The sequence below is a fragment of the Urocitellus parryii genome, chromosome 3 (assembly GCF_045843805.1).
Source record: "Urocitellus parryii isolate mUroPar1 chromosome 3, mUroPar1.hap1, whole genome shotgun sequence".
NCBI classification, from domain to species: Eukaryota; Metazoa; Chordata; class Mammalia; order Rodentia; family Sciuridae; genus Urocitellus; species Urocitellus parryii.
Genome location: NC_135533.1, coordinates 54,273,360 through 54,301,295, shown reverse-complemented (window position 1 = coordinate 54,301,295; position 27,936 = coordinate 54,273,360). Strand labels below are relative to the sequence as shown.

General features: G+C 37.6%; 1 protein-coding gene across 1 annotated transcript; it reads right to left on the bottom strand.

Moving 5' to 3' along the window:
* Positions 1-1,576: 1,576 nt before the first annotated feature.
* Positions 1,577-27,936, bottom strand: Slc26a3 (solute carrier family 26 member 3). Its single transcript, XM_026395792.2, has 20 exons — positions 27,806-27,936; positions 27,022-27,161; positions 25,408-25,518; positions 25,057-25,226; positions 23,574-23,738; positions 21,250-21,402; positions 20,716-20,798; positions 17,242-17,389; positions 17,011-17,124; positions 16,828-16,905; positions 13,586-13,681; positions 12,237-12,343; positions 11,037-11,106; positions 10,853-10,945; positions 9,201-9,296; positions 8,669-8,902; positions 7,163-7,217; positions 4,023-4,165; positions 3,852-3,917; positions 1,577-1,600 (listed from the first exon to the last, which is right to left on the bottom strand). The coding sequence occupies exons 1-20, from the start codon at positions 27,934-27,936 to the stop codon at positions 1,577-1,579; spliced, it is 2,277 nt and encodes a 758-aa protein (XP_026251577.1).

Genomic DNA, 27,936 nt, shown 5'->3' with positions numbered 1-27,936 from the left:
GATCAGATTTCTGTACTAGTAAATAAATTCTACTGCTTACTAAGTAGAGGCCCAGGACCACATGTTCCCACTACTCAAAGCATATCCACCTTAGAGACCTAGAAGAAAAGAAACATTTCAGGATATAAAGGTTGAATGTATGGTGATATGGGCCTGACAACTGAAGCACCTGTGCCTGTTCCCTGTGATCTTGGTTGGCAAGAATGTGGAGGGCATCAGTTCCTGGGAAGATACTGTAGCCTTCAGCCACAGCCCTATATAAAGCGTTTGTCCCCTGCTCAAGTCAAATGATCACTTAAATAGACTCCTGTTTTCAATTTCTAGTCTATACCTTATATCAAGGAAAAGATCTTATTCTGAGGTTTGTAGGGCACACATACATGTGTATATATTTTTTTCCCATAAAATCCACAAGGTGCATAAAACTATGAGATGTTCATGATTCAAACTGTTTAAGAAACACTGTAAAGAGTACTGATATTATAGTTTGATTTAAGATCAGCTATGTAAATAACCTTTATTATGCTTTTCTCTATTTGGGCTTACATCCAGTAAACAAACCCTCTCAGTATTAAGACACTGTTAACAAAGGATGAAAGAGTATTTTGACAATAAATGTTGAAAGATAAATCTAAAACAATTGAGACAGCTTTTCCCATTGACAAGATGTTTGGAACAATGCCAGTGAGAAAGAAGCCTGGGTACTGAATCTCATTCTCCAGTGGAATTGAGCTCGAAAGATGTTATTCTGCCCTTTCAGTTGCAATGACCAGCAGTGAAAAAAGAAAAGAGTCATCCCTTTTCCTACCACTTGTTTTCTTCCCATTGAGGCCAGGAAAAATTGGCTATCTATCCATCATGGTCTCTCTTTTTACCTTGCTTTGTCATTTTATAGCCCACATTAGCCTATACATTTTTCATAGTAAGAAGGGGAAAATAAGGATTTGCCTCAAAAGCTAATTATAGTTACACATATGACATTAGGAGAATTGTGTCAATCTGGATAGTAGGTTAGATATTTTAAAAAGCTGGAGGAGCAGTCATAAAATCTGTGCAGAGAAGTCTCATCACTGGGGTTTTGTTAAAAGATTCTCATGTAGCAGTTTTCTATTCAGACCACTATAAAAAGGACCCACAGCAAGCATGTATCAGAAAGCTTATAACAAATTTAATAAAACAACACATTTGCTGTACAACTGAATTTTTTAAAATGGAGAAATATTAGCATGACCTGTATAAATTATGAGATTCAAAGCAGTGGTATAAAGACACTGCAAAGCATTGTGAAAGTTCTGACTTGAATGGAAATCTGACAGTGCTACAAAAATACATATATACAAAATAATTTTCCTTTGATAAATCTACAGGTATAAAATTAAAGAGTATTTACATAATTTTATATAGATATGTGAAAAATATACCATGCTAGAACAATCTCGTTCCAAAGTTTGAAACATAGAATTCTGTCAAATACAAATATTCTTCATACAATGTATGAACTTATCAATAACTTTCTGGGTATAAAGTTGTTCTTTATGTGACAGCCAGATGAGGGTCCCTCTGAATTATATTTTGATTAGAATTTTGTTTCAAGTGGTACCTGCAAAAAGAAAAAGTTCTTGTTTTAAAAGATTTGTTAAATTTTGTCTTTCAATAATCATCTTAGGAGTTAAATTTTCTGGAGTCATCAAGAAATATTTTTGTGTTTAATTTATTGATCAGAATGCACTGATGATTTACTACTTGATTAATGTAGATCCATGTTATATTATTTTTAGTATGTGTGTGTTTCAAAGACTTGCTTTTGCCCAATCAAAATAACAATATAATGTTTTGTCAAAATATATTTCTTTATATTTGTTTTAGGGACCACACAAACTCCAAGGAATTCCTCCAAGGAATTTTCGTAGCACAGTGCCTGGCCCCAGCCACATTCAGCTTTTACCTCTAATTATTGCTAGTAGCCTATCCACAAATGCTGACTTCCTCTAAGCAAAGTTAGGAGTGTTGTTACTTTTTTTTTTTTTTTTTGGTGCTAGGGATTGAACCCAGAGGTGCTTTACCACTGAACCACATTCCCTCTTTTTCATTTTTAATTTTGTGACAGGGTCTCACTCATTTGCTTAGCGCCTCACTAATTTTCAGAGGTTGGCCTCAAATTCTCAATATTCCTGCATAAACCTCCTGAGACACTGGGATTATAGGCATATGCCATTGAGCCCGGCCAAAATGTTTCTTTTTTTAATATGGGAAGGCAAGGTACAGCATGGTTTCTTGTTTTAAAGTTTTAAAGCTTGGATCAGCATCATATTTAAACACTGTTCTTGGGTTTTAGAAATCTATATGCCACAAAATAAAATTAAACCCCTGTCTCTCACCATGCACAAAACTCAAAGTGGATCAAGAACCTAGGAATTAAACCAGAGACACTGTCTATTAAAAGAAAAAGTAGGCCCAAATCTCCGTCATGTTGGATTAGGCCCCAACTTCCTTAATAAGACTCCTATAGCACAAGAATTAATATCAAGAATCAACAAATGGGATGGACTCAAACTAAAAAGCTTCTTCTCAGCAAAAGAAGCAAAAGAAACAATCAGGTGAATGGAGAGCCTACTAATTAGGAACAAATTCTTACAACACACATCAGATAGAGAACTTATCTCCAGGTACTTTTTATTGTACTCGGGCAAGGAGCTGAGTTTGTATTTTTCCAGAGCTGCCAGGATTTATTAGAAAGCATCTTCCTTAGGATTTAATATTACCACTGCCATCACCTTTGAGAAATCCCATTCTCATAGGCACTAAACAGCATTTGTTTGTACAGATCATTCAACCAGTGCTGGGAGGTAGCATGGTGGTACTTGACTCTCCTCTCATCTTTGGTCTCCTTAACTTTCTGCAATGACCTCTTCATTTGACCTTTGCTATTACTCTTTGGTCCAGGTTACATTTCTTCATTTCTAATCTACATTCTTTTTTGCTGTTCTTAGACTTTTCCTCAGTTAAGAAAATACCACCAGTCTTGTTGTATTTGAAGGTAAGTCGGTAGATTTTTGCAGGACCCTCAATCCATTAGTCTTTCATCAAAGAATCCAAGTAGTTATTGTGAACAGAGCTCAGGTCTTGTCCTCAGATAGGTACTAGTTTAAATTCTGTTATTGTCATTTGGTGTGTGACCTTAAACAAATTTTTTGAAACTCTTTCCCAATTTCCTCACTTCTAATATTGATATCCTCTTTGTATATTGTTGTAAGGATTGAATTAATGAATGGGATCCACCACCATATACCTGTCCTGCAACAGAAACCCATTTTGATTTGACATTCTAGAATGAAATGGAACTATCCAGTTAAGTGATTGGTAAGTCATCTCATAAGGAAGGAAAAGAACTTAACTTTCATGTTGAGCTAAGCACTGTGCTAAGGACATCCCATGCACCTGGATTAGTTTCTCAACTCCATCACTAATTCATCTATTTATAGCAATAGCAATACCTCTTCTGTCTCATGACTTAGTACAAGGCTAGAATAAGATCATGGCTATAAGTAGTTTAAAAAAATAAAAAAAGACATTCTCAGTACTGTATGAATAGAGATCTATCATCACTATTTTCTATCCTGGCTTTTTTTTGTGGTGGGGGGTGGTTTGCTTTTACTGGTTTGAGTTAATTTTCTTCAAAATTTCCCATGAGATTGGTTGGCATTGCTTCAGTTTTCTAGGGATGAAGCAGAGAGACTCAAAAACAAACAACTACTAGACTTTCTACAGTATGCTGGAAGAGGCCCTCCTACTTTATTTATTTATTTATTTATTTGCTGTGATATCTAGATAAGTCTGTTGAAGAATCTTACCTGATATTCCCGATAACGCAATCCTCCATTTGTATTTATGGTAAAATCAGATTTCATTTCTTTCTTCTAAGAAAAAGAATGAAAGTATAGTTTTTAAAATGTTCAAATATAATGAAAAATTAAGAAATGCAATGGTTTGTTATAAATGTGATGTCATCAAAGAGCTGGTACCTGATTGAAATTAAACTTTGAAGTACTATAATCTTTCTTCATCAAAATATGCAAAACAGCATCGTGAATTGTTAAGAAAAATATTGAGTCCTTGACTTCATCATCAAAAAATTCACATCGAGCAAGCTTCTCAATGAAATCATCTGAAGAGAGAAAAGAAACTGTAACACTTAGGAAGAAGTTATTGGCTGCAGGTTTTCCTCTTGAGGTTGGTAATTTAATATTCCATTTGCAAATGTGCAGTTCATTGATATTTGGTTAAGTGTGGGTTGCAACAATAGGATAACTTTGTATCACTAGTGCAATGTCTCCTGGAATTAAAGAGTACCTTTCTAATAAACATACCTGTTTAATGCCGTACTGTAAAAAGGAAGAAGGAAAAGATTCAAATGGGAAAATCTGAAGTAGTTCCTGGAAAATTAATCCACTTTTATTTAGGCAGGAACCTAGTAAGTTAATCTCCCTGTTCAATGGCTAGAACATCAAATATAGTTATTAAAAATTGGTATTCTTTCAAAACACAAAACATGATAGATCTGTGATATGCTTTGGTTTTTGATTGCCAAACTTATCATTTACCAGTTACTTAATTGTAGCCCATTTTCCCAGAGCTGCCAGGATTTATTAGAAAGCATCTTCCTTAGGATTTCATATTACCACTGCTATCACCTTTGAGAAATCCCATTCTCATAGGCACTAAACAGCATTTGTTTGTACAGATCATTCAACCAAATATGACCTCATGTCTACTATGTGCAAAGCTCTGGCTGAGTAATAAAAAGGATCAAAAGGCAAATTAGATCTGAATCTCACCCTGGAGGAACATAGAATATTTATATATAATTGTAGTACTGAAAGGAAAAAAGTGTTTTATAAAATAATTAGGGAAAGGAGCAGTCCAGTTTTTTCTTTATTACTAGTTTCAAAAATAATGCCCAGCACACAATAGGTATTTGTATTATCTTTTTTGTTGTTGTTCAAGAAGAGAGGTACAGGACATGATGTACTATGGAAATTCTGAGACAGTAGGTAAAAATTGTTTCTTCTTGGTGGGTATCTAGGATAAATTAACTGAATAGATGTCACTTTTCTAGTATCTATGATTTGGAGAAAGGTGGAGGAAGAGGAGGAGCAAAAGTATGGAGATGGGAAAGTGCTCATAGGCAAGCTTTTGACAGGTGACCAAGGGAGAGGGTAGGGGAGAGGGGTGATGTTGGTTTGACTGAGAAGGGATACCAGGCATCAGGAATGGACACTTTCAAAGAGATCTGGAATGATGGGGAAGGAATAAAATTGTTTAGTAAATTAAGAGTTATTAGTTGAGTGAGAACATTTATAATTTTAAGCAACCCTTGAACTGAATATATCTATAGACTTGGGGATAGGGGGCAAGAGAGATTAAAGGTGCTAATTCTGTCTCCTTGCAGATCTGTGTACTAGTTGTACAAGATACTCCTTAAAATACACTTAAAATAAATATACTTAAAATACACTTCAGATACTGTCAAGGTTGACTCCCATATTTCATTTCAGTCTCTTCTCAAGGGTCACATTACTGGGTATCCCTAATGGCTAGTCTAAAATAGCAACATGCCCATGGCTCTATATCCTTAACCCTTTTGTTCTTTATAGTACTATCTTAAATATTGCTTTGTTTATTATTTGACTTTCCCATGAAACTATAAGCTCCACAAGGGCAGGGATTTGTCATTCACTGCTATAGCCACTCCCAGAACAAATAGTAGTTGTGTGGCATGTTCTAAACTAGATAATTAGGTAAACAATACTAATAACTGCCCTTGGAAGAGATTACAGTCTAGTGGGGACACAAACACAGAACTGCAGAATTAAGTGATGTGCATTCTACAGATGCAAACAGTCTGAAGATCCAGTGCACTGCCTGGGTAAGGAAGAAATTGTTACAGTTATTGTTGGGGAAAATTCTAGAAGGAATTTTCTAGTCAGAAAAAAAATGAGATAAGAGATCATTCTAGCAATGGACAAAAACACTAGTTAGAAAGGTCTTATAATGATCTGGATTAAGGCTGTGGAAATGGAGAAGAAGAGACTGATTTTTTTTTTGGGGGGGTGGTGGGAGGATGTGTGCTGGAGACTGAACCCAGAGCCTCATGCTTTCCAGGCACTCTACCACTGAGCCACATCCCCGCCCAAGGAAGAGACTGACTTAAGGGGAAATATTTTTAGGAGCTGGTGGCTTACTACCTGTAAAGGGAAGGAGAGAGGGAGAAATTAAAGAGAGTTCTGGGGTTTCCATTTTGGGCAACTGGATGAAAAGTGATGTGGTAATTGACATAGGAAAGGAGCAGTTTAGGAAGGAAGGAAGGGCCATTTATATAGTTTAGAATACGTGTGTCAGAGGTGCCTGGGGGGGACAGGCAGACAATTGAATACATGGATCTGCAGCTCAGAAGAAAGGTCTGCACTGGAGGTATGGTATGGGGATCCATTAACATGTAGGTACGCTTGAAGTCATCGTAAGGGTGAAGGATATTGACCAGGAGTTCATGGAAGTAGAACTGTGGAGTTTAAGGTAGAAGGCTGGGAAGACAAACTGCTAAGGGATAGGAGAGGCACCAGTGTCAGAAACAGGAAATACTAGAGAGGTAGGAGGGGAATTCAACACACAGAAGTCAAGGGAGTGAGAATTTTGAAGACAAATGCCAATGAAACGGTCAAATGTTCAAGCAAGCTCCAGCAGGAGGAGACTGAAGAGGAGGCCATTAATCTTGAGAAGCTGGACATCACCATAACATTGACAAGGGCATTCTCATTATCCAAGGGAAGCCGAAATCAAGATGTTATAGCAGAGGAATGCAAGGGAAGAGGGAAGAGAGACACAAAACATGACTAATACAGCAAGTTTGGAGTAAAAAAATAATGTTTGCTCATTTGATGCTTACTAAGAATTCAAACTGTAAAATTCATTTAATTATATATCAACACAATTCAAACACAGTGAAACTGTTTCCATAGGGAATTTTATTGGCTCAACTGCGAATTAGGTTTCCTTTTTGATGATTGTATAAAATACCTGTTTTTTGGAGAGGCTGTCTAGATCAAGCATTGGCAGTGAGCCTGCAGTTAGTATCAGAGCATAAAATCAATATAAAAGAACTTACCATCAGTTCCAACAATATACACATCTACATTGATCCTGATAAAGTCTTGCAAAATCTGTTTAAAAAAAAAAAGTGCATCTTTTTTTTAGGGAACAGTATCACTTATCAGATACATAAGGAAAACAATTCTGGGGGATATATTACTTTCAGAACCTTTTACATTTTGAAAAGAGGTAATAGCATAGGTAGATACTAAAGTTAAAAACAAGGCTCTATGAGAGAAAGAAAGAAACCTGAATAGAACAGCCCTCCTCTCTCCTCAATAAGAAGTTAAAAATGATCAATCTTGAGGGAAGTGTTCTGAGAAAATCTCATGCCTAATACTCATAAAATCAAGAATGATTTAATTAATTAATTTATTATTGATACTAGGAATTGAACTCAGGGGCACTTAACCACTGAGCCACATCCCCAGCCCTATTTTGTATTTTATTTAGAGACAGAGTCTCACTGAATTGCTTAATGCCTCGCCATTGCTGAGGCTAGCTTTGAACTCACCATCCTCCTGCTTCAGTGTCCCAAGTGGCTGGGATTACAGGCGTGAGCCACTGTGCCTGGCTCTATGATTTAATTTTAAACTAACATCATTAGTGAGGATGATAGGAACTAGAGCTTTCTGGGTACATAACATTAAAACAAAACACTACGGCCTATATGTCATTCAGAAAAAAACCCTGTCCCTGTCCTTTGTGCTATGCTGCTGGGATTTAAAAAAAAAAGCTAATATAAACAAAAATGAAACTAAAAAAGAAAAGGCAAGCAGTCTTCAGAATTATGTAGCGTCAAAACCAATTTCAAGATAAGTTGGAAGAAAACTAAACTGATCCCATTTCCTAATTTGTGTCCAGCTTATTCATATTTAATAGATCTTATCTTAATTCAGATTACTTAGGAAGATTTCTGTGAAAACCTAAGGAAAATGTAGAATTTCTTAAATTTTCTGTTTTTGCATCTTTGTTGCATATTTATTTGCTTTTAAAAATGTTAATGAAATTGTGGAAAGACCTGCAACTTGATTGTTTTTGCCGTATTTTTAAATCACATGTAACTCTTGTTCTTTTATATATCTGTTTTGTGATATTATTGTAAATAGCCAAGTGAAATTTCATCAACTTATAATGAATGAGGATTAAAAAAAAAAGACCTTTCCAAATCTTCTCTGATTTCAGGATAATGTTAGATACATGCCCCCAGGATTTGAAAGCACCATTTTCAATGCCCATATTGTACAGGAGTGTGAGCATAGTGGTCTGAGAGAAGGCTCAGCCTACTTTAGAATGGGGTTTGGTCACCTTCAAAATTGTAAGCAGTTCCACGGGAAATGCATTTTTAAAGAATTCATGGAACACACCACTCCCTCCCCTTCAGCCCTTTCATGGAATATTGTAAGATTAAATTTTACCTCTAATTCAGTGTGTATTATCTAAAGGAACATCCTTCCATAACTATAATTTTTACTTTTAGTTAATGATTGATTATTTCCATTAAGAAAAATAAATAAATTACCGTTTTGAGACCCCTCATTGAAGAAACATCAAGAAAGGACACTGCTGAAAAATCGAGAATAAGGCTGTGGAGGCTGATTTTGGGGACCATGATGTTGAGGGGAAGATCAGCATTCCAGTCTATCTGGAAAGGCAGATCTGTGGTATTGATGGGCTGATCTAGTTCCTCTATCTGATTGTTGTCTAGCTCTTCATCAGAATCTTTGAAGCCATCAGCAGTACATATAAATCCTTTCTGCAAGAGAGGATAACAAGCATGATAATCCTGACTGTGAAAAACGTGTATGTTGAGGATAACCAAGGAGTTTCTAGAACATAGATTTAAAGTCAGGTCAAGCAATGGGACTATAGACACTTGTCTTTGGTACTTTTCCCAAGACAAAAAATTTGAGGAGACCATTTTTGAAATAACAGTGACACATGGAATAACTTGTTTATCTGGCATTTCATTTAAAGGAACAGGACTCACACCTTGACTTATATCTTACTGAACTGTTAGCTATATAACACATGGAATGGGCCAGGCAACTCACAGGTGTCACTTGTAGCAGGCCTCTCTTCTGCAGTTTTCGAATTTTCTTCAAAGCTTTGTTGCGTTTGCGTAGAATTCGAAGTGGAGTAAAGCCAACCTGAAAAACCCATTGCTCTGTTATAAGAGTACTGAATATTCTACCTCAATAGCATAATTCTTATAACTAGCCATGCTAGGACACAAAATAAGGATACTGTGATAAAACCCAAACATGATTTAAACAACATCGGCAACAACATTGCGTCAGACCTGTGATTCGCTTAGTCCATATGCAATTATCAACATTTAAAATTCTCCATACAGTCCAGGAGTTATCTACAAATGATACATTAATAGATGTAAGCCTCATTTGAATTCTTTTGTATTTTGAGCCCTCACTATTGTTAGGGAATTTGAGTATGGTGATACCTAATGAGAATTCTGCTTCTGTATATAATTTTTGTTCTATTACAATTTATTTGATTATATTTTATAAAACCTATCCCTATATGACTTTATTTCATAATTTTGTTATTAGCTCTGGAGTTAACCTTCATTTCCCCCTTTTCAACACAAATGTGTTCTTATTGCTATAATTTTAGTTCAAGAGTAGTAAGAAAGGGGGATTAAATATGTAACAAAAATCTTTGGCCAAAAAAAAATGTAGTTAGAGGGAAAGATACTAGATTAAGTGGAAAGGGCATATAGAAAGCCATATATACAAAAGGATACCATTTTAAAAAATAGTTGTGGCCGGCCATGGTGGTGTGCACATCTATGATCCCAGTGCCTCCGGAGGCTGAGGCAGGAGTTTTGAGAATTCAAAGCTAGCCTCAGCACTTATTGAGGCCCTAACCAACTTAGTGAGACCCTGCCTCTAAATAGAATATAAAAAAGAGCTGGAGAAATGGCTCTGCATATCTAGGTTCAATCTCTGCTACCCAAAAACAAAAAACCAAAAAACCAAACCAAGGGGCTGGGGTTGTGGCTCAGTGGTGGCGAACTCGCCTAGCACGTGTGAGGCCCTGGGTTCGATCCTCAGCACCACATATAATCTTTTCAATAAAAGCTGTCTGGAGTCTTAAGAAAAAAAAAAAAACTTAGGTAGTGTAATATCTGATGCATACTGAATGATAATGAGGCTTAGGGCAACTTTATGCAAGGCACAGATCAGACCAAAAGGTCTGTATCTAGGAAGAGTTCTGGGCTTTTGTTTCCCAATATTAAAGACTGCTTCCTTCTCACCTTTACCAACACCCAGTATTTACTGTTAAATATTCATTTACAACTGTTATCTCTTCCATGATCCAGTCAAATGTTAAATGCTCCTCTGTTGTCTCTGAAGTTGATGCCCAAAGAAAATATGTAAGATAATATCTATTAAAGACCAGCAGACTAAACCTGTGGTAAGTCTTTTTTTTTTTTTAACTCTATAGCAGAATGGATTAAAGGATTCTATATTGGACCTCATCTAAAGAGGCTTATTTCAGAACACCTTAATGGATCCCTTATATGGCAGTTTCACCTGCCGTGGGACATGGAACACAAAAAACGCTGGTACAACTCAGCCTCAGCATACATGAGGTCAATAACATTCTTGTTAAAAACCAAACATTTCATTCCCAGAGACTCAACAAAATTAAAAAAAAAAAAAAGAACAACCCCAAACCTTACAGCATCTATAAGTTTCTGCTTAAAAAATCCAATGTTTGCAAAGTAGATTGGAGATGGACATCTGAAAATTTTCACTCCTTCTGGCTCATACATCTATAAGGCAGAGAAGGAATATTAGATGGTACCCAGTAGATTTATATCAATATCATTTAGCAAGTCAAAGACAAAAATGAATCTCCCTTACATCAGAATAGTCTTTTTTGTCCTTATAGATGTTGCTCCTTCCAATATTAGCCAGTGTACTACATTTTGGACTGTAGGGGAAAACAACAGCAAATAAATTATTCATGCATATTTGTTAGACCTATAAGCTAACATTGTTTTCTTTCTAGCATATCAACACAGGTTCACTTTTCAGTTTAAAAAACTGGGGAATCATTATGCCATCAGAGACTCTAGATGGCAGACACTTTGCTTACTTATCTTTGTGTCCTTCCACAGCTCCTAAAACAGTGTTTCCAATTTGCCAGTTTACAAAGCAATGCCATATCCTTTTGCCATGTTCATTCTGGATACCACAGCTTTTTAAGGGAGGTAAGGCAGTGATATGAATGAAGACATGGAAAAGTAAAATTACTTGATTATATGACCATTCAGTTTGTTTCTGTATTTGATGGGTCCCCAGTAAAGAATCTAATAAAAATGTAAATGAATAAAAAAGTGTAAAAGCAATACCAATGTATTTCAATACCAGCATATTCTGTTAGTCAAGGAATCACTTTAACTATTATGGTGACTTCTGCCCTAGAAAGCCTTGGTTCCCATGGAGCCTTCTTTCTCCTTATAATCACACCACTTAATACAATACGGGTTGAATCACCACATGGTGGTGATGTTATATGACAAAGATTTAAACATCAGAAAGATGCTTGAACTGCACGACTATTAAGAATAATTCCAGTCTTCGTGGAACATTAAGACCTAGAGGGGCCTTTGAGAAGTTCTCTAACCCAGCTCCAGGCTTTTAAGATGAGAGTGCAATTTAACAACCTATGAAGAAGGCTGGAGAATTTCACTGTCTTCTCAGTAACACATTCCCGTGTTTTAACAGGTCTGAGACAATGAAATTAAACTCACTTAGCATAGATCACTTCTGGTTTACAGGTGGGCAAACAGACTCAGAGATCTAAATGATTTCTTTGAATTGTTATCAAAGCCAGAAGTAGACCAGTAGCAAGCTTCTCCCTGGGCTCTTGCCCTGTATCTGGGCCATTCTATTGCCCTTCCATCCTTGAGGTGAGCAATCTGAGGAAGGCTGTACTTGTTAGTCCTGATAGATATGCATGCCTATTAGCCAAACTCCTCTTAACCCTTGACAAAGTTTTTACTCTTCTGATTGTGCAGGTTGAAGCCTGCCAGGATGCAGAGAACAATGAGCACTCACAACTGAGTCCTGAACACGATGGTGAGGAGCTGAAATGCCACACTTGCCGCCAGGCCTAACCCGAGTCCCAGAACAATGGCTAAGATGAAGGTCATGATCCAAACTAACTGTAAAAAGAAAGCAACAGATGCATACAATTTACTTTGAGTAAAGTACAATGTTTTATGTCCAGAGCTATGAGAACGTGTGAACTTCCGGGGCCCAAAGTAGAGGTTGGAAGTTGTTATCTTGGTCCAGGGAGCGAAGTACATAGGAGGACACCTGTCTTGAGAGGTCATTTCTGCAGACCCAGGGTCTGTGCCACAGAAACACTAGCAAATATAAAAAGAGCCAAAGAAAATGCATCTATTTCTAATTCCACCTCTGAACCAGTAAAGGAAACAGTCTAATTTTCACAACAAAAATTACAGAACCAGCCTAGTTGTTAAAATCAGAAAATTAACTGGTAGAGCTATACCAATCTAATTCTTGGTCTGCTCACTTAATCAATGGCTACTGTTTCTAAGAGACTTTTAGCATGCCAAAAGGGTGTTTAAATCCCCACAATGATCTATCAGGAACAAAAGTAAACCAAGGGTAACTTATTACTTTATGTTCTTTAAGTACCACAGTGTATGCCGACAAGCATTTTTACACCATAGACTTTGGCCTTGAGTAAATTATGGACTGTGCTTGTCACAGCAAGGCATGTTGAGAGAAAGGGGGAGCCTTTTCAAAAGAAAAAGTGTTTTCCAGAAGGAATGTTCAGAATTTCAATTCTTCACAGATTTTCTGAAAACGAATACATTGTGTAATGAAGAACAAAAGCAAAATCCACCCCTAAAATTCAGAGTTTCTGTGGCATTCATGATGACTGTAAGAAAAAATTAGGTTTTGCAAGGCATGGCGGCTCACTTCTGTAATCCCAGCAGCTCAGGAGGCTTAGGCTGGAGAATCACCAGTTCAAAGCCAGGCTCAAGAATTTAGCAAGACCCTAAGAAACTCAGTGAGAACTTGTCTCTAAATAAAATAAGATAAAGGGGCTGGGTATATGGCTCAGTGGTTAAGCACCCCAGGGTTCAATCCCTGGTACTGAAGAAAAAAAAAAAGGTAGATCTAAGAAAGTCCTGTACTAGTGTTGTGTGGAGCATTTTCTACTTGTGGGAGTCCAACCTTTTATATTAAAATCTCAGAGAATGTCCATTGGAGTATGCAATTTAAAGATGGCAAATAAAACAATCTGAGGTTGTTTAGAACAGACATATAGAAATAAAATTTCGTAGAGTTTACAATGTAAATATATATTTTACATCAACATTAAACTACCATCCTGAGTCATCTTCTTTTCCAGTACCATTGCATCTACTTACACAATCATATTTATCCTTTCGCCACAATCTGCCTATTTCAGCAAACTGCATCAGCATTCCTTTTAAGTTTCCAAGTGCCAAAGCTGCCAGGACAGACTGTGAAACACAGAGACAGCAGATGTACTTTAAGTTAATCAAATAAACCATATAGAAGCAAAGGTGAAGGCTGCAGATAAGTGAGTCCTTTAGTGGGCCTCAAAGCATATCAAAGAATACACCCTTTTCCGGTGTCCAATGCCATGCAAGACAGACACATTAGAGCTGGAACTCTGACCTAGCCCCTGCATTTATTGTCCCCACAGTGACAAGGGCTGAATTGTTCTTTGTGATTATGCCATAGATGACCTGATGGCACTTACTAGCCTCCACCTTGGGACAGAGAAAGGTAGATCTTCAGAACTTTGGCAGGTAAGCACTAGAATAAATTCTTCCCTAAGCAAAGCCCGTGTAATGTGTATCTATTTATTAAAGTTGAGGAGATGGGGGTTGCCCTTTGTGGGGGAAAAAAAAAGCTTTGGGAACTTGGAATGAGTGTGTCTTGTTTCCTGGTGTACCCTCAGAAGGTATTACAGTAAATGCATATGGAAGTGGCTCTATAATTATTCAGCTGAATAATTAATAACAAAGTAATATTTCCCAAGCCAGTACTTACCACTGACAACACACCCTCTCACAAAGCCCTAGTGTTGACATCACAGAATGATGGATTCACTAAACTCAGACTTCCTCAAAAAGCTTCAGGCTTCCAGTTCTTTGCACCCAAGAATGCCATAATTGGTCTTGTGAGAGTTGTGCTAAGTCTGGTGAAACCTGCTGAATAGCTCAGTATACGCATCCTTATTCAGATTTTAACACAATGGTAGGAATGCCCCTGCGACACCCGAGCTGTTCCACTCTGAGTATACTGACTACTTTCATACCGTGAAAGCCCGATATCCAAAAAAATGCAGCATTTGTTTTCATATCTTGAAGATAGTTTAAGTGATTCAGGTATTTCTAATTTTCACAAGTAACTTTCACATTTCATTATCTAAGTTGTTCATCTGATTCATTCTGAGACTAGAAATCATTGTTTAGAACAAACACGGTCTTAAGTAACTTTAAAAAGGAAATTGCGTACAAATAAATGTCAGTTAAGAAGTAGGGGGAAACAGCACAAAGTCTGTAATATATTTACTAGTACCGTACTAATGTCAATGCCCAGGTTTTGATAGTGTACTACAGCTTTAAGAAATGTCACTGATGTAGTGGCTGGTGTGAGACTCACAGGACTCTGTATGCAATGGCCCTCCTTCTTTTGTAGGACTTTAGTGTAAGTGTGAAATAGGTCAAGTACAACCTTTTATAGAGACTTTTTTTTCCCATTAGGTGTTATTTCCCAACTGGTCAGTATTCTATGGAACAATACTTTGAAGCAATTTATAATGAAATATATATACAATAGAGTACTTTTAAAAGTAGAGTAGAGCATTGAGAAACCATAGAAAAGAAAGGGGGATGATTTTACCAGGAACCTGACATTTACATTGCAATTAATATAAAGGACTAAATAGGTATAAAATGCTTAAAACTCTGCTGATACTTAATAAGTACTCAACAAATGTAGTCCAACTTATTATGAGCTATTTTTCCTTCGTATGATGAAAAGAAGCAAAGTTGCTATTCAGGTTGAATGACATTCCTGACATCATCATCTAAAGAGAATTATCACGTGGATTCTTTGAGGAAGGTGTTTTGATTGACATTCTGGACAATGTCCTGGAGTGTGGTTTATTCAGGAAAGGGGATTTTAAATGGCAACTGTCTCTTCAGCGTCTCCAAGTTGTTGGGGGAGGAAGAGCCCACATTATACTCTGAGGATACACAGTAGGGTGCTCTATGTAAGGGTAAGTGTATATAGTCAACTTTATTGAGATACACGTTTTTTCTATTTATATAGTGGTGACTTCTTGACTTCTTTCATGCTATCAGTTTTGAAATCAAGAGTCAGTATATGAAGGATATGTGTTTTTGGCAAATAGTATTCCACATTGTTTAAAGACAGATTGGACCAATGAGGTTCTTTGGGAAGATCACAATGGATGTCCAGAAACCTGGGACTAAATTCACATTTCAGCTACTAACCAACTTGGGAAAAAAGCTTAGATAACAGCCAGTAGACATTGGTGAACTATATATCCTTCTAGTCAGAAGAACAATAGAATGTTTTTATAATAATAATAATAATAATAATAATAATATTAATGACTTTCATATTAATGAACTTTCATGTTAATGACCTAGGTTAAGTACTTCATCTACACCATCTCATTTAATTTTTGCAGCTGTGTGTGTTGGGTACTAATTTCCTCTCTATTTTACAAATAGAGAACTTGAGGTTCAGAGAGGTAAAGTTATTGGCACAGAAGCACACAGAAAATAAGTGGCAGAGCCAGAATTAGAAGTAGATCTACAGAGTTCCTGACCCAGTACTTTATATACTACCTCTGAATCATATTAGAACCACAAAGAGCAATGCATTGTATTTATCATCATCTGGTTTCCTATCGATCCTATGTTTTCTACGGTCTGATGTTATTTTTTTAAATGGGGATGCTGCAGCAATTTACAAGCATTTAACCAACCCCTCACAGTTAGGGGAGCACCAGGGTGAATAGGTGAAGTCTGTAGATGTGCCAGCATCTATTCCCTGGACGATTATCCAGTTGATGGCAATCAGGTAAGTACACAACCTATGCTGGGTCTGATTAGACACCTTGAACTTTTTGCTCCCATCCTGCAAGCAGACAGTGTTGGTTTTGGAGTCAAACCAAACCTCTAGGAGCTGCAGGGCATATTTTTGAGAACAGGTTGTGTGGCTGGTAGCACCACTCTCTGCATTAGATAGACAGCCTGTGATGACCTCAGCCTTGAAGAAAATCTCCACTTCAGTCAATCATGTTGAAGCTACAGTGCCAGGGCGCTCTGCTGCTTAAACATTAATTATATTCTGCATTACGTACATGCACAGAGCAGAGTAGATAAGGTAGTTTGGGCATCTGCATTCCTAACATTCATAAAATGCTGCCAGGAAGAAAAGAAAATGTTTTTGACCCATGGAGGACTGGCTAAAGAGAATATTTGAGAGTGTGCTGTTACCTCATTTTCCCTAGTTTAGTTTGTGCTTTCAGAACTTAAGAGCCAAGACCCTTGTTGTATCACCCCAAGGAAAGCCATGTTACCTAAAGGGAGAGGAGTGTTACCTTTTGCAGTGGTGCCAGAAGAAAGGCAATGGCCACAATGACAATCAACACAATGACAGCGGAGAGGAGCCCAGCAACCTGTGCAGACAAAACAGTTCTCTTCACAATCTGCACTCTGCCCTTAGCTTGGCTTTCCCGGCTATTAACTCTGGGATGGCCCCTGCAGCAAGGATATTGAAATACCTGCGTTTTGCCTCCTGTACTCTCCTGGACCCCTGATCTGGACAGGGCGGTACTCCCTGCAAAGCCTCTAAATGATCCAGTGAATATGTTACTCACTCCCAAGGCAATTAACTCCTGAAGGAGAACAAGGAGGAAGTTTTCTTAGAAGTATTCTGTTTTAGAAGGAATATTGTGTGCACAAAATATTGTTTACAGTTGCCTAATCAGACCCAGGGTAGATTATGTACTTACCTGATTGCCATCAATTGGATAATCATACTTGAGGGAATAGACACTGGCCACAGAAAAGGCCACTGCGAAGCCCACAATCGCAATGCCAAAGCTGTCTCCTATGGTGTCTTGGAAAATCTGCACATCGGGTGTAATAGGGGGCTCAAATCTGAAATTGAAATGCAACGAGTTTGAGTGTCACCAACGAGCTTATAAATTCATGTGATTATTGGAAAAAATCAAGGAATGAATGCAATCTTGCCTGAGCTATGTCTCACTCTATGTGACAGAGCTTTGGGAGTAGTGATGAAGAGACTCTGAATATGTTTTACAATTAGAGCCCAATGCTGGATGACTACAAAGCTGAGAATAATTGAGTGTGACTTAACAAAAATTTAGTCCTACTGAGACCTTTGGAATTTGCCATCTTGTTGAAAAGCAACACTGCCTAGGTTTGAAAAAAAGATTTTAAATCCAGTCCAATGATAGTGGTACAATGGATATGATTTTGACAGCACACCTACATTAAGATGTCCACTTTTATCCCTACAAGCTTCTTGCAAAATGTTTTACATTCTGCTTGTATTGTTACATTGCAAAGCATCGCCCATGGTGCCTCCAATAGTTATCCATGGATGAAGTCTCTTTGAGCAAACAATTTTGAGACAAGGGAAGAAAAACAAAACAAAGCAAAGCAACGAAAGGAAGGAAGGAAGGAAGGAAGGAAGGAAGGAAGGAAGGAAGGAAGGAAGGAAGGAAGGAAGGAAAGAAAAGAAAAGAAAAAGTCGTTTGATAACCATACATTTCATGGAAAACCCCTAGCAAACAGGTGGGTCTTGGACTTTGCCCCCAACTCCAGAGAGCTGCCAGAGCCAACCATGGCCCTGATGAGCATGGGTTATAGTTTAAAGTGATAGAGTGTCAGAGAAATGTTCATTTCACAAGGGATACTTCTGTGCTTATGCCTCATGAACTTAAAGAGTTAGATATATTGATTGGTTGTATTATAAAAGGTGCACATATCTTAAACTTAATATCAATTTACTAAAATGCTCAGTTCCTTTAAACATCTGTTTCTGATCTAAAACATTGGAAGTGGGTTAATTGGATTCAATCTGTAAATATCTTTTTTTTGGGGGGGGTGCGGGGTACCACAGATTGAACTCAGGGGCATTTGACACTGAGCCTCATCCCAGCTCTATTTTGTATTATATTTAGAGACAAGGTCTCACTAAGTTACTTAGCACCTCGCCATTGCTGAGTCTGGCTTTGAACTTGTGATCCTCCTGCCTCAGCCTCCCGAGCCGCTGGGATTACAGGTGTGTGCAACCATGTCCGGCATATAAACATCTTTGATAATACATTTTCAGCTTTAATTTGGAAGAAGTACTATTTTTCTATACTCGGCTGACATCATAAATTAGAAAGGTTGCTAGGAATGTTATTTACTTGCTTATTTATATATTTACTTATTTGTGGTGGCACGGTTGGAAACTAGGCCCTCACACATGCTAGGCAAGTGCTCTATCACTGAGCCACATCCCCATCCCTGTTTTCTGATATAATTAAATTTTGCATTTGATGCCAAAATAACCCGGACCTTACTATTATTCTTTTGTTTTAGTTTCTGAATGCCATAAACTTGTGTGATGGAGATTTTATAGTCCGAAGTCTTCAATTCTGGTCTGCCACTTATCCTTCCTGAGATGCAGATTCCTCATTTGTAAAGTGAGGATGATAACAACTGTTTTTTTTTTTTCTTCATAGTTTTGTGGGAGGGTCAAATAAAATAATGAATATGACTGCTGTTTATACACTGTGAAATACAAAGTGCCTATCAGTTTCTATTACAGGACCCTCTGCATCTAAGTGACATCCTTTGTGTTTCCTCCAGTATTTCAACTGGCACTTCCCTTTGGCCAAGTTATTTGCATTTGGTGTGTGTGTCTTCATGAAAATGACTTGTAAAGTGGCATATGCATTAATAGCATTAATATGCATTAACAACAATAATTAATGATTGTTATCTTCCAGTAATATTGTATTTGCAATCAACAGACATTTAAAATGCTCAATTGTTGCTTAGAAAAAAAATGGGAGTGTAAAAAAAGCACATCAAGTGCCTTTTACCTAACTCGGATGCTAAATGAGTAATAGTCATAATGCAGTTTCAACACTAATTGTAGGTCGGGCACTTAACCATGGCACATGTAGTAACTAGTTCAATCCTTCTGAAAATCCTGTATGACAGCTATTCTTTTCAGCCTTATTTTATAGCCCAGGGCATTGAGGCACAGAGTTTAGTTATTTGTTCTCTGCCTCTAGAACATGTGAATTTACCTAATGGGTCACACTGCCTCTCTGTAGAGTGTAATGGTTAATAAATGTGAGCTAGGTTCTTCCCCCACCCCACATTCCTTGTAGAGAGAGGTCCATTGACCTTGAAATTATATTTTGTCACTCAGTGATCTTGAAGTTTAGCATTTATTTTCAAAACGTCTGCTTCTGACCAGACTCTCTTTGATTTTGCTTTTGTTTATTTATTTTTGATTTGGCGTCTTCCAGCACGCAGTGCAATCACCTGAAAGTTACAGGGTGGAGGGAAAACCTAGAAATAGTCTTTTAGTCTCAGCCTACTTTCCACTTCACAACTTCACAGAAGTGATGTTTGAGATTCATTAAGTGGAACACCTGAAGAGCTGGTGATAAAAATATATTTTTTGCTTAAAAATATACCTGTATCTGTTCTTAAAGGAATTTGGCTATTCTAAGACAAGGATATACATAAAACTGATGACTTCTGGCATTCTCAAAACCTTGTAAAGCATGGGGAGAGGAGTGGTCTTTAATTTTGTTTTGACAGATGATGATATTTCCTTGGAGAAAGAAACTGGTGCTACCTGAAGGGCAGAGAAAGGACAACACAAAAAGAGATCTCCCCTCTCAATCCACTAAATGTAATAAAATATATTTTCAAATTCTTTGTACTAGCTGGGAAAGCTGCTCTGGCTTTGTTTTGAACTTGACCATGAGAAAGGACAGAGTGTGCCAATGTGCCTATCGATTGCTCAAGCGGTGTACAGGTATTCCTTCAGTGTTTCTTTTGAACTTTCGGAACTTGGCTCCAGTAACCTCAAACAAAGCACTATGTATTGTTTATAGTAATTTACAGACAAGGAAATCTGATTTTAGTTGATGCTTCTTTAGAAGAAGTGGTTTATTTTGCCTACTTTTTAACTCTCACTACTTTCCTAACATTTACTTTCATGTGTGTCCTTGCTGGCCTGGCTGTGAGTTCTTCTAACCAGGAGAAACTTCCTGATATTAACAGTGGACCCTGACTCCTTTTGTAGCTACTTCCTTGAAGGACAGCAGCCAGCTTTCATTCTTCATGTGCAGTGCTGGGGCTTCTCACCAGGGTTGCACTCTCCTGTGACTGCTGTCTACTGACTCTCTGCTGATGCACGGAGACACCAGAATAGAAAACACACTTACCCAGTATCCATCTGCCCAACCACAGACACGTTAAACCTGTGCTCGAAGTCAAAGCCATAGGATACACCTGTTGCGATCACCGTCTGCAAAGTTGCAAATTGCCCAAGTTAGAAATGTTTGATGCAACCAAGAGTCTGAGCCTGGGGTGGGGGAACACTGCCAAAACCCACCCTGGACTTTTTAATAAGCCTCTCTAGCCTGGGCTTTGCTGTTTCTTTTTAAAAGAGGTCCTGAGGCAATCCTGACTGCCAGTTAAGCAAAGAACCACAGCTCTAATTCAAATGGGTCTGTCGTCTGGTCTTCTTAGAGGTCTTGCTCTCTGCACCATCTTTGTCTTACATGGAAAGAATAAGCCCAAAATCATAACAGGAAGTTATTAAATTCAGAATGAACAAAAAAATCCTACTACACAGTACACCCAGAAACTGCAGAAATAGCATCTGCCCCACTAAAACCTCAAAATCTGCAGATGATGAAAACTTTCTGACATGATGACACTAGAATATGAAAGAAATTTTTAAGATGATAAATTACCACGATAAGTTCGATGGGGATAGGCACTGGAAGTTTGGACTTGTAGCGCTGATTTATCTCTTTAAACACAAATACAATAAACAGGATAATCAGGGATGTCACGAGGTCAGCAATGTTAGTCTTCTCTATTTGGGTGAATACAGACTCTAGTACCTACAGTTACAAAAAAAGACACCAAGCTCCTATATTAGTGCATAATTTGGATACAACACTTACCTCCAATTAGATAAAAATATACATTGAAGCAGGAGGACTGGCAGAAGAGGGATAGTGAGTCTCTGTTCTGCTCCTGTCAAATGTAAACTACAAAATCGTAAAGACAAGCATGGAGATGTGTATGAGAAGGGTAAATTAGCCTAGTGGAGGTGATACCCTGGTGTAGGGGGACATCTGTAATTTTTTTTTTTCTTTTTCTGAGAAGCTCTTTGGCTAGTGTCAAATTTTGTTGGATACTTTTCACAGTTTACAACAGATCTTTTCTGCACTTAGTTCTCTTTAGCTGTTGTTCTTTATTTCACAACCATCACTGCTGTTATATCCAAGGAATAACTTCTAATCCCTGATAGTTTTTTCTTTTTTTAAAAAAGAGAGAGAGAACTTTTTTTAAAGAGAGAGAGAGAGAGAATTTTTTAATATTTATTTCGTAGTTCTCGGCGGACACAACATCTTTGTTTGTATGTGGTGCTGAGGATCGAACCCGGGCCGCACGCATGCCAGGTGAGGGCGCTACCGCTTGAGCCACATCCCTAGCCCCTGATAGTTTTTTTTTTTTTTTTTAAGCCTGACCTGTATTCCCTTAAATCTTGGTCTTTTAAAGGTTCAACTCCCTCATATTTGTTGGCTTATTTTCCAAGTCACTTTTTGGAAAATAGTTCCCTAAATGCATGCTCTCACTTCCTGAAGTCAGAGGGTTGCATATCTATGGGGCCAAGACAGGAGTTGCTCTGGATAGGAATGAGAGACTGTTTGCTCCAATAAGGAGCAAGATTTGTCTCCAAGATTGTTTTGATAGAAGTACTAAGAACACTACCTATTGGTAAATGAAATGATGGAAGGTCATTGTTTTAAACTGAGCTTCTGCAATAGACCTCCCCCGGACCAGATCAAACCAAAATGAAGTCACTCATGCCACATAACCAAGATGAAACTTTAAGAAAGCAGATAGATCTTAAAACCCTGCTAGACGCAGGTGATTCCAGTCTGACTTAGCCTAAAAAGATGGTCCCCTTTGCTTTAACTCCTGGGGGAAAGAGGAGAAGCTAAACCAGAAGTAATCAGCCTTTAACCAATCAATTTTTTTTTGTATTGTTCTTCCCACTTTACCAACCCCACTGTTCCACTATTTCCCAATGGAATTTGAGACTAAGTCCATTTATGATGATGATAGAGAGTGACATCACTATCCACAAAACTGGGTTAATCTCTCAAAATTAAAAAGTTGAACCAAAGTGGGGGAATAAGGTTTGGTCTAAAACTACCTCTGTTTTAATTTGACCTAAATAAATTTCTTTTTATGTAATAACATAACTTCATGTGTACATAGATTAAACTACTCTTGTAACAAGTAGCTGAGTCTCACTCAGCTAGTCACAAGAGGTTGACAGTTCAAACCATCTTCAAAAAAAGACAGACATGAGCTGTAACCAGTCGGACTGTCTCTGTATCTTACTTCCATCTTCTCTGTGTCACTTCCTTTCCTCCGACTATAAATGTAACCAGACTGTGTGGTGGAGTGAAGCTTTCTGAACCATTTTGGTCCAAACTACTGCTTGATTCTATAATTACAAATAAATCCAATTAATATCTGTAAAACTAGATTTATTGTAATTTCATCTTTTAATACTTCTACTTTGCTTTCTTTGGAGGAGGGGAGAACCACTGCCTTATCTATCTGTGGAACAATTTCCTTTTGCTATATGAACAGATATGCATAAAGGACTCAACAACTTCAATTTCAAAAGACTTGATTTATGAGAAATAGAGAAATATAATAAATTAATAAGCAAATCTCTTTGAAAATTAGACTTTGAGAAAAAATTTAAAACTCAGGAAAAAATAGCAAACCTTTTAATAATACACTTGGATGGTGGTTATTTTTTTTTCCTCTGTTGTTAACATTAACTATATGGTAGATGTGGTTGATTTTCAGTGTTCTTCTCTTTTCTACCAACCTTTTTTATCATGTGAATCAATTTCACAACCCATTGATTTTTGGAAGTTGTAGGTTTGCCCTACAGCAAAGGCACTAAAGGAAGGTTCTCTAGGAAACACGTGGTGAATTTTATGTATTTCAATAGTTCTTTTTAAGTGAGGGGAACACTTACTTTGAAAATCGAGAATGGGTCCGTGTGTGCTGGAACTGACAGCTGCAACATGAATTTGAGCTGGGAAACCAACACATGAATAGCGGCAGCAGTGGTGAAGGCACTGATCAGGGACTCAGATAGGTAGATCACTACAAATCCGATCCGCAGAACCCCCAGGACCAGCTGGCAAGAGAAGGACAAAAGCATGTGTTAATGTGGATTAAGAGTACACCTCGGCAAACTAAAGGATCAGCCATGGAAAGGATTCCAACGTAGAGGTTCACCCTGCATGCACAGGCCTTGAAGAGGCTGCTGTCTCTCCTCCCGGAAAACTCCCATTCAGGACTCCTCCCTCTAATCCCTCCCATCCCACCCCCCAGGTTGAAAGTTACATGGTGTTCAAAGAAAAGAGGACATAAGTCCAATATGCCCCCAAGATTTATCCCACCCCCCTTATTTATAGGTGCGGTGTCTTTAGAAGACTCACCATAAACCATTTATAGCAGAATCTTATCTATCATCAGCCCTCATAAATTTGCTGATGTAATTTGAAATCAACACTTTCTAGCTGCTACAGCATGCATGAGTGAGTGTCTCCATTCACATCCCCTCAAATACATTGTTTGACTGTTTAAGAAACACGTAATTGCATATTGGACATCAAAAGTGCTTGGTTCTAGCTGGGGAACAAGGGTAGTTAATTCCTCTCAAAGCATCAGGGTTTTGCAGTAAAGTGAATGGAATGGACTTTCTTGGCCTTTATTTGGCCTTTCTTTCCTCTCATGTCTTCAGAATGAAGACAAAGTTCTGGGTACACAAAGTCCAGTTGGGTTTTATTTCTGTTCTTAGGTTCAGAAATGTATTACAAACAACTGACTGCATGGTTTGACAGTAAGTAGGACACACACTATGTACTGTAGAGATTGATTTATTCTTTCTTCAAGAAATTCACTAACAGTAAACTTGAGCAACATCCAGAAGTTTCCATGGCATTTTCTCTATTCAAAATGGTGTCAGTGTTGTGGTTTGAGAGTGAGTCTTTAGGTTCCACCATGATCTTCTCTACTGTCCCTCAAATCTTTGATATGAACAGCTCAAAGTGCAAAACCCCTAACCCTTGCAATTAGCTTGGAGTCACTGAAGGATTAGGAAGAAAAAATCCCGAAGTTACTAATGTCCCTATTACTTGTTATGTTTTATGACTGTACCAAGTGATTTTATTGACTTGAGCATTGAATTCCTTACCAGTTGCACCACCCTGTTCCCCTCCTTTTTTTGTTCCTTCTATCTAGATGCACATTCACTTGTTTTTGCAATGTGGATCTGTCTCCCCTTCCCAACCCTTTGGCTGTGGAGAGTGATACTTTTTAAATCACTTCTTCTGGGCCTCTGAACAAGGGACACAAACCAAAGGGAAGATGAAGAGTGTGTGGGAGGAGGGGAAAAATTCCCAGAAAAATGCACACTAGTCAAAACAAGCAGATTATGAGAAAGTGCTCACCTGGATGATTCCAGAAAGGACTGTGACAGTTGTAGCCACCACTAGTTTCTTCTGCTCCAATATCATTTCATTATTCTCTGTGCTATTGGATGATTCCATCGTGGTACTGGCACCTGAGACTACATTTGTAACCACTGCTCCCACCATCATACTTAGAACTGGAAATGGTCCTAATTAATAGAAGGCAAACTCTGGTCAGCCTGTGCCTCCCTGGAGCACATACTACAATACAGCATATACAAAGAATGCCCTTTTCCCAAATCCCAGTCCTAGGTCTTACGGGAAATGATGGCTAATAGAACTCATAAAGAAAAAGCAATAAAGCATTCATTAGCACCATAACTGACTTACCTACAGATATGTGTTTAGAAGTACCCAAAAAGAAGTAGGCTATGACTGGGAAAAAGGCTGCATACAACCCATATCTTGGGGGGATGGTGACCAGCAGAGCAAATGCTAAACCTGTAAACGCACAAACAGAAGGATCCTTATTTTGTGCAAGGGAATCTCACAAATTCTCATTAGGGCTTTTCTGATATTTAAGGTTGGAACTTTAAAATAAGTTATCTTAAGGAAACAAAATAAGTTACCTTATTAATTAAAAATGTATCAAAGATACAAATGTAAGAATGAAAACCATAAATCTCTTAGAAGAAAACAAGTATACATTTTTGTGACCTTGGGTTAGGTTATGATTTCTAAGAAATGACCCCTTACAGTATAAGCAATTGGAGAAAAAAATAAATAAACTGACTTGATTAAAATTTGTAAAATGTGTACTCAAAGGATATTTTTAAGAAACTTAAGAGCTAGAGATGTAGCTCAGTGGTGGAGGACTTGCCTCACATATGCAAGGCCCCAGATTTGATCCCCAGCTCCACTGGAAAAAAAAATAAATTGAAATGATAATCCACAGAATGAGAAAAATTATTTGCAAATATATGTTGGATAAGGAGTTCTTTGCAACTATATGTACAAAATATAAATACCCTTTTCAACTTGACAATAAAAAGACAACCTTTTTTTAAAGGGCAAGGGATTTGAATAGCCCTTTTTGCCAAAGATGTACAAATGGCCAATATGTACAAGAAAAGATGCTTAACATGAGTCATTGGAAAAATACGAATTAAAACCACAATGAGATACTGCTTCACCTTCTAGGAGAGCTAAAGTAATAAAGACGAAAGTTAAGGATGTGGAGAAATCTGAATCTTCACACACTGCTAGTGGGAATGTAAAAGAGAGCAGCCACTTTAGACAATAATTTGGCAGTTCAACAAGTGATCAAACATGGAGTTACCATATGATCCAACAATTACACTTAGGTATATACTGAGGCAATTGACACATGTTTACACAAAAAATTGTACACAAATGTTCATAATAGCATTATTCATAATAGGCTCAAAGTTCAAACAATTCAAATGTCCATGAACTGGTGAATGGATAAACAAAATGGAATAATCATGTAAAATATTATTTGTCTATGCTGCAATATGGATGAGCCTGGAAAACATGATACCAAGTGAAGAAATGAGACACAAAATGTCACATATTTTATGGATCCATTTTTATGAAATATCCAGAATAGGGAAATTCATAGAGACAGAGAATCATTGTCAAGGGGATAAGTTGGGGTGTGTGGAATGTGAAGTGTCTGTTAATGAGCAAGGGATGTTTTTTGGAGGGTGAAAATGTTATGGAATTAGTGGTGTTAAATATGCAGCCTGTTGAATATACTTAAATCCATTGAATCATACACATTAAAAGGGTGGCTGCAGGTATGACTCAGTGGTAAAAAGAGTGTCTAGCATGGACAAGATCCTGAGTTGCATCTCCAGCACCATACCACACCCACACACCCCACACAAAAAAGGGCATATGCATTATATCTAATTTTATGGCATATGCATTATATCTAATTTTATGGCATATGCATTATATCTAAAAAGGAGAGGAGGGTACCTTGGAGTACAGCCACCAGCCCTGTGCTGATACCAGAAACGATGTCACTGAGTAGCCATTCCTTTATTCGGTATGATGGTAACCAAGATGCTATGGGGAAGAAAGAGAGGGCAATTCTCTTGGCCTTTTGTGTGGAACAGCTGAAACATTGAAAACCACAGGTCAGTTAATTAATATCAAATTTTAAGTTCAGTTCCTAACTGTGGGTGGAAAATTGGTAAAGATGATAATATATTAAAGATCAAACTAGTCATATAACTCCTACTATACCCAGGTTAACAGATCCCTGGTCACCATAATAGAATTTTTTTTTAAGACAAATACTAGGCTAGGGTTGTGGCTCAGTGGTAGAGTGTTTGTCTCACATATGTGAGGTACTGGGTTTGATCCTCAGCACCACATAAAAATCAATAAAATAAAGGTATCGTGTCTATCTAAAACTTAAATATATTAAATATATTTAAAAAATAGAAAGATCAAATTTTCTTTAGCTGTAGTAGAATTTGTTTGTCATCCTTAGCTTGAACTGTGCTATATTTCAATTGAGAATTTTCCTCGTCTCCATCTATTAGTTATCTGATTTGGAAAGACTGTGTCACTAGCTGAGACAGTATTCATTTTAGACATAACTTTCCAACTCTGGCCCGGAGTAGGAGATTTGGAAACTTCAGACAAAAAGACTCCTTGGTTATGGACTAGAGCCAGAAAGGAGAGCTTGAAAGCTAGAAAATTTAGGAGAAAGTCTCCGTTTATTCCTAATGTCAATGCCTTAAAAATATCTTACCTACAACACAATTTGAGATGATCCAGAAATGTCTTATGATGTCTGTGTTTCTTCTTATGTTCTTCTCCAAAAGTGTTTGCAGAGTACACTGGCCTGGCCACAACATACTGATTTCCAATGGGTTCGATCAT

Bases quoted from the DNA above. Each gene is read 5' to 3' on its own strand.
- Slc26a3 (XM_026395792.2), bottom strand. From the start codon at position 27,936: ATGATCGAACCCATTGGAAATCAGTATGTTGTGGCCAGGCCAGTGTAC. The intron at 11,107-12,236 runs GTGAGTGCTCAT...TTTCCCCTACAG, and splicing joins ATCGTGTTCAGGACTCAGTT to TCCAAAATGTAGTACACTGG. The intron at 1,601-3,851 runs GTAAGATTCTTC...TTCTTTTTGCAG, and splicing joins TGCGTTATCGGGAATATCAG to GTACCACTTGAAACAAAATT.